Genomic DNA, 7,500 nt, shown 5'->3' with positions numbered 1-7,500 from the left:
ACGTTCTTCAGCGCCCAGGCAGCTGATGGGTACTACCGCAACATCAACAACCACCGAGAACCACAGAGGTGGGTGTGTGTGTGTCTGTGTGTCTGCGTGTGTGTGTCTGCGTGTGTGTGTGTGTGTGTGTGTGTGTGTCTGCGTGTGTGTGTGTGTATTCACTGTAGGTATCATTACTTGTTATCGTGTCTGTGTGTTTTACTTTACTCATTATAATAGTATGAATAATGTATGCACTCACTAACTGTAAGTGGCTCTGGATAAGAGCGTCTGCTAAATGACTAAAATGTAAAATAATATGTCTGTGTTTCATGTCTCTCTCTCTCTGTGTTTAGAGATGGGAACGGTAACGGTTACATGCCTATGCGTACGTCTGAGAAAGACAGAACGTCCTCCCAGTCAGGTAAAACTACATTTCCCATCATGCACCATAATCCTGAGTAAGTCCATACTAAAGTCCTCTCATATGATACACTATTGCCTGCACTATTTGTTTTACCACAGCCTTATGTGGATTTGTCCATAAACATGAAATATTTTTAAACACATATCGCTGACAATATGGTCTAAAATATCTGTCTCTCTCTCTCTCTCTCTCTCCTCGTCTCTGTCTCTGTCTCTCTCCCCATCTCTCTCCTCGTCTCTGTCTCTCTCTCTCTCTCTCTCTCTCTCTCTCTCTCTCTCTCTCTCTCGTCTCTCTCTCTCTCTCTCTCTCTCTCTCTCTCTCTCTCTCTCTCTCTCCTCCCTCTCTCTCTCTCCATCTCTCTCTCTCTGTATCCACTCTCTCTCTCTCTCTCTCTCTCTCTCTCTCTCTCTCTCTCTCTCTCTCTCTCTCTCTCTCTCTCTCTCTCTCTCTCTCTCTCTCTCTCTGTCTCTCTCTGTCTCTCTCTGTCTCTGTCTCTGTCTCTAGATGATAAGGGGTGTCTGAGTATAGATGACTTGTCGGTGGACACAGATGATCTACTGAGCTTCTCCTACCAGGTGGCTAAGGGAATGGAGTACATCACCTCCAAGAATGTAAGGTTCTGAGGAATACACACACACACACACACACACACACAGACACAGTTCGAAACTGGTTGTAGTTTATCCATAGAAATCTAAATGTACAGTGCTGAGAGGTTTGTGACCCCTTTAGCATTTTCTGTATTTCTGCAGAAGTTTGACCTAAAATGTGATCAGATCTTCATCTAAGTCCTAACAATAGATATAAGTTAACCTGATTAAACAAATGACGTAAAAACAATTGTAGTTTTTAATTTCTTTATTGAGCAAATTTATCCGACATTCCGTTTCTTTGTGGGAAAAAAGTATGTGAATCTCTAGATTAAAGAGCTCGATAAAGTCGATTAAAGTAGTCAAAAAGTTGAGTATTTGGTCCCATATTCCTTGCATGCTATGACTACATCAAGAGTGTAACTCTACAAACTCCTTGGATGCATTTGCAGTTTTTTGGGGGTCGTGTTTGGGTTATGTTTTCCCAACCAGAACTGAATGGTGAATAATGTCTTGTGCCATTTTCTATTGAAGTAAGAATATAACGTTTTTCTGAACACTTCTAAATGAATCCTGATAATACCTTGATTAAGAAAAAAACATGAATGAATCATGAATAAATATGAGAGAGAAGGTTACAGAGGCACAACAAAACATGCTAACATGCTAACATGCTCTCCCGTGTCATTGGTAATGGTGAGCCCATGTTAGCATGTTAGCATGTTTTGTTGTAGCCTCTATAAGTGTCTCACTCATCACCTTTTAAGCTTGGACAAATAGACCCTTTCAGACAAATATTTTAAATCCTTAAACCCGGACTTGGACCACACACACCATCTCCACCGAATAGCAGGCAGGGAAGCAAAATAGTGATCGCTTTGCGACGCTCGCAGTTAGCCACTGATTCTTTCCAAACCACTCATTGTTGAATTTGCGATTTCCGACTTGTTGTGTAATGTTTATGTCCAATGGCCGATGAGTACCGATACGTTTTATCTATAATTTATCTTCATATTACAAGGATTGAAACTGATTTGTTAGTAGATTGTCAACGTGATTCATGATGATGACTGCTTGTCTAGCTTGCTAGCTAAGATGTTGAAAGTAACATGATCAGTTCAATCAAAGCTACGGTAGATATAACTTGATTTAACTTCATTTTATCTGTGGCCAATGACCTTGAGCCTTCTTGGACGGGCACTTCTAATGTAAATCTTTGGCAGCACCCAAGGGGGCTTGAACTGCCTAGCTCGCCCTGTAGATTCTGCAGTGAAATAGTGTCCCCATGAGTGACAGAATACTGAGCCAATCACAGCGCAACTAGAGAAGATTACCAACCCCTATGCTCTGAATTTTTGCTGGCTGCCCCTCCACCACAGAAAGCGATGAGCTAGGTTGAAACACCTGCATTTTGGAGCTGCCTTAATCAAGAACCAGCAGCGGTGCGTGGGTAAAGTCACAGGGGAAGCAGTAGCGGTGCGTGGGTAAAGTCACTGGGGAAGCAGTAGCGGTGCGTGGGTAAAGTCACAGGGGAAGCAGTAGCGGTGCGTGGGTAAAGTAACTGGGGAAGCAGTAGCGGTGCGTGGGTAAAGTCACTGGGGAAGCAGTAGCGGTGCGTGGGTAAAGTCACTGGGAAAGCCAGAAAAATAAGCTATATTACAACCTACGGGTGTCACAAGCCGGGCTAGAACTCCGGTCTCAAATGTGTAGAGCTGGGGTTGCACTACCCCTTAGCCACAGAGGAGATGTTGTAGGACCCAAATGAAACACCCCAGGCAATACTCCAGGTAAGCGGATTTAGATGTTCCAAAACAGGAGGTAAAACAAAACAACTCCCGAGGGAGAAAAACAAACTAAAGATAACTTTGAATAACTACTAGGACTGATACGGTAGGACCAAGCAAGAGACAGCATAGACAGGACGCAATAACCAAGTGAGAAACAAGGGAAAACACACAGCTAAAATACTCCAAGGGGAAACAAGGCACCAAAGGTACATAGATGCTAATTAGGGACACATTGAGGAAAAACTAAGGCAAAGGAAACACAGCTGACCTCTAGAGGCCAGGGGACAAACAGGGAAGCAGGAAGCTGACAGGACCCCTCCTCCAGGAACGACTCCTGACGTTCCTTCCAGAAGCTACCACTGGCCCCAGGGTGCGAAAATCTCGGATCAACCCTGGGTCCAGGATGTGTCCCTGGCCGAACCCAGGAGCGCTCTGGCACCAAGAGTAGGCCTCCCAGTCCGATGCACTGCAGAGTTCTGGACCCTCCGGGAGTCCAGTATCCGGCGGACTGTGTAGGCTGGGCTGGCGGTCTATGATCCTGGGAGGTGGGGTCTGTGGGGGGCAAAGGAGAAGACAAGACAGGTTTAAGGAGTGAAACATGGAAAGTGGGGTTAACTCTAAGGAGCGAGGGCAGAACTAAAACGAGACGACACAGGGTTAACCTTTCTAGAAATGCGAAAGGCCGAGGGGGGATTCTCTAAAGCTTCTTGGACCGACCCGGAGGGGCGCAAAGTTCTTAGTGGCCAACACAAACTCTCTGACCAGCTCGGAAACTAGGGGCCAAGTCCGGGCGGTGGCGATTAGCCTGACTTTGCCCGTATCTCTGGGAGGTCCGAAGGAGGTACACCTGGCCTTCTTCCAAGGTCCGCCTACAGCGTTGGACAAAGCGCTGAGGCCGAGGGAACACCAACTAGCCTCTTCCTCTGGAAACAGGAGGTAACTGGCATTGGGACAATCCGGTGGCTGAGGACTGGAGGGTGTTGTGGGCATATTCAGCCCAAATAATATAGGTGGCCCAAGACGTGGGATTACTGGCGCCATACGCAGGGTGGTCTCCAGATCCTGATTAATCCGTTCGTTTGGCCATTAGACTCTGGATGAATCCTGACCCGATGGCAGCTGTGGCCCCAATGCCCCTGCAGAAGGCCCCCAAAACCGGGGCCGGGGGTGGGGACCTCGGTCAAACCACGTCCAGGGAAATCCAAATATCGGAAGACATGGTTCATGAGGAGCTCCGCAGTCTCCTTAGCCGAGGGCAGCTTGGGCAGAGGAATAAACCGGGCAGCCTTAGAGAAACGGTCTACCACCACCAGGATGGCGGTGTTGCCTAGGATAGAGGAAGTCCCGTAACAAAATCCAGAGAAAGGTGTATTATGTCCCGGAGACAGAGTAGGGGATGGAGGCAGTCCCTGGGAGCGTGGCGTCTCGACTTTCCCTGGTTGCACACAGGCAGGCCTCAACAAAACCTGCACGTCCTTCTTGATGTGGCCACCAAAACCGCCGTCGGAGGAACTCCAGTGTGCAGCACTGCCAGGATGGCATGTCAAGGAAAGAGCTCGCGGCCCCACTGCAGAGCGGGCCCAACGAGAGGCCGAACAGGCGACCGTGCCGACCACCGCCTGGATCGGGCTCATGGGCAAGAGCTTCTCGTACCCCTCTTTCTAGTTCCCACTGAAGAGGTCTGCGGCGATCCCTAACCTCGGAATAATCGATGCCAAGGGCTTCTCTTGTACCTCGGAGAATAACTCAACGAGCATCACGCCGTTCTTGGTGCCAGGTCGATGTAGTCAGGATAACTGAATGAATTAAAGAAAAGGACCATCGTGCTTGCCAGGGTTCATCGCTCAGCCTGTGGAGATATTCCAGGTTCTTGTGGTCTGAAAGAACCTGGAAGGGTGCTGACCTCAAGCCAATGGCGCCACTCTTCAAGGCCAGTTTAACATTAACAACTCTGATCCCCCACGTGGTAGTTGCGCTCGGCCTCAGACAGCCGGCCCAGACATGAAGGCACAAGGGTTTAATCTCCCATCGCACCTCTGTGACAGGGCGAAACCACCCCACCTCTGGCGTCCACCTCCACCACGAAAGGTCTCTCTCTCTGGGTCAGGGTCACCAGAATCGGGCAGAAGTGACGCGCTTGAGATCCTCGAAGGCCTGCTGCTTCCGGACCCCAGTGAATCTTGGTCCTCCTCCCTTGGTAAGGCGTCGTCAAGGGGCTACCGCAAGGCTAAAATTCTTGATGAACTTCAGATAGAAGTTAGAAAAGCCAATGAACCGTTAACCTCCTTGACCGTGGCAGGTGTGGGCCAATGCGTGAACTTGACCTTCTTGGGATCCATCTCTAGGTGCCCGGGGAGTGACAATAAACCCGAGAAACTGAGTCTAGAAACATAAATTCCTTCTCAGGCTTAACGTAGGAGTGATTGTCAAGGAGCCTCTGAAACCCGGCTAACTTACCCCTCATGCTCCTTCAGTGACCTCGAGAAGATGAGGATATCGTCAGTGCCAAGGCAGACAGATTAAGCATAAACATCATTAATCAGGGCTTGGAATACTGCGGGGCCATTGGTGAGCCCGAGCGGCATCACCCGATATTCTGTAGTGTCCGTGGGCGTGTTGAGCGCCGTCTTCCATTCGTCTCCTGGCCGATCATGCGAGATGGTAAGCATTGAGATCAGCTTAGTAAATTGGAAGCCCCTTGAAGCAGCTCAAAAGCAGTGGCCATGAGAGGAAAAGTGCGCTGATTCCAACCGTGATCTATTATCGTAATCAATACAAGGCCTCAGTCTTTCTTTTCAACAGCCCGCCCCCGGGGAAGTAATGATGGGCCGGCTGCCAGAACTCCTTAATGTAGGTGTCCATAGCTGCGTTGGGACAAAGGAAAGCTCCGACCTCTGGGAGGCCAGCACCCAGGAGTAAGATCAATGCACAGTCATAAAGTGCGATGAGGGGCGGTAAGGCAGTAGCCCGGGCCTTGCTAACACTGCTGAACCGATGGTAAACACTGGGGACTCGGGAGGCGTCCAACAGACTCTTGAAACTGGGTACTAGGGGCTGAGGAACTCTGGAAGCATGCAGGTGAGTTGGCAAGTGGGACCCCCAGCTAAGGAATGGTACTTGATAGGCCAGTCGATCTGGGGATTATGTCTGCATAGCCAAGGGTGACCCAGGATAATGATCTCGGGAGAGTCAATGAGATAGAGAAGGTCTCCTCACTGCTGGTGTTGAGAGATGGTAAAGTCGCAGGGACTGGAAGGTCGCCTCAGTAACTTTTCTGGTTCCAGAGGTCTGCCATCTAAGGCTGTAACTGCCTGGGGTTGAGGAAGTAGTTGGGTAGGAGTCTTTGGTTCCTTAGCCAAGGTTACATCATAAAATCACCTGCGGCACCGGAATCGATCATAGCCTGGACCCGATGCTGGTGGCCCTCCCAGGACAGAGTGGCTGGAATAGCTAGACCGCGTGCAGTAGGAGGAGCTCTAATTTTCCCCATCACAACCCTCCTGTGGCTGGTGCGGGGACAGGCGTTTCCCAGCTCGGGGCAAGTGGAGACGGAAGTGGCGGCAACCCCGCCCAGTAGACACCGGCGGCTCCCTCATCGGCGTTCCCTTTCGTTGGAAGAAAGCCTGGAGCGCCTAACTGCATGCTCTCCGGGAATCCTGGGGCAGTTCAGGAGCCGGGGCAGCTCTGGTTGACGGAGTCCAAACAGGAGAAACAGAGCTGCTCAGAGGAACTTGGGACTAACACCTGGCAATGAGCGTTTCTCCGCTCTCTTAGGCGATTGTCAGGCGGATGGCCAAGCTGAGGACTCGAGATCTTCCCAGCTGGTTCACGGGTGGCTAACTCATCTTGAAGGGACTCAATAATGAAAGCAGACCTCAGCGCTTCATCATTCCATGTGCCTTTATGTTAACTCAATGGCAAAATCTGCCGTGCTTGGGGAGCCCCTGACCAGTAGGAGGCACCCGCCCACTGACAGGATGATCGAACACCCGCTTAGAACTCTTCTACAAATGCAGCGTGGAGTCACATGGCCTCCTGGGACTGCCACACCATGACCAAGCGAGCGCCTTGTCTGAAAGAAGGGTAATGAGGTAGGCAATCTTGAACGGTCTGTGGGAAAACTTGAGGGTTGATCTGGGGAGCATTGGGTGAGGAAACCCTGACAAGAGCTTGGATCCCCAGGGGCTTGGGTGTGGTAGTCGAACTCCGCCAACCGAGAGGCCTGTCGTCACTGGGAGGTGACCGGGAAGGGGGAGAACCAAGGAGGCGTTCAAAGAGCTGGTGAAGGAACTCATCATTTGGCCAGGAAGTTGAGAATGTCTAGCCATCAGCTCCCTCTTGTCGTGAACGGCTTCATGGCGCTGGAAACGAGCCTCATGTCGAATGATCACCGCCAACAGGTCCTGGGAACTGAGTGTTTCTGGGTCCATGATTGACTTAGTTTATTCTGTCACAAGCCGGGCTAAACTCCGGTCTCAAATGTGTAGAGCTGGGGGTACTACCCACTTAGCCACAGAGGAGATGTTGTAGGACCCCGATCAAACACCCCAGGCAATACTCCCAGTATGTAGATTTAATGTTCCAAAACAGGAAGGCAAAAACAAAACAACTCCCGAGAGAGAAAAACAAACTAAAGATAACTTTGAATAACTTACTAGGACTGATACGGTGGGACACGCAGGAGACACATAGACAGGGCGCAATAACCAAGTGAAAA

The 7,500-nt window shown here is 49.9% G+C and overlaps 1 protein-coding gene across 1 annotated transcript in view; it reads left to right on the top strand.

The window, feature by feature from the left end:
- Positions 1-1,017, top strand: part of LOC121551907 (mast/stem cell growth factor receptor kita) — a gene marked incomplete at its 3' end in the record, with an annotated part of 37,202 nt that extends 36,185 nt beyond the window's left edge. Inside the window, 3 exon segments of the mRNA XM_045218926.1 lie at positions 1-68; positions 336-403; positions 911-1,017. The exon segment at positions 1-68 is cut by the window's left edge and continues 71 nt beyond it. Coding sequence (XP_045074861.1) covers positions 1-68; positions 336-403; positions 911-1,017 — 243 coding nt within the window.
- Between the last annotated feature and the right edge of the window lie 6,483 nt (positions 1,018-7,500).

The sequence above is a fragment of the Coregonus clupeaformis genome, unplaced genomic scaffold (assembly GCF_020615455.1).
Source record: "Coregonus clupeaformis isolate EN_2021a unplaced genomic scaffold, ASM2061545v1 scaf1905, whole genome shotgun sequence".
NCBI classification, from domain to species: Eukaryota; Metazoa; Chordata; class Actinopteri; order Salmoniformes; family Salmonidae; genus Coregonus; species Coregonus clupeaformis.
The sequence above is the reverse complement of the archived record's forward strand: the minus strand, read 5'-3'. Positions and strand labels throughout refer to the sequence as shown.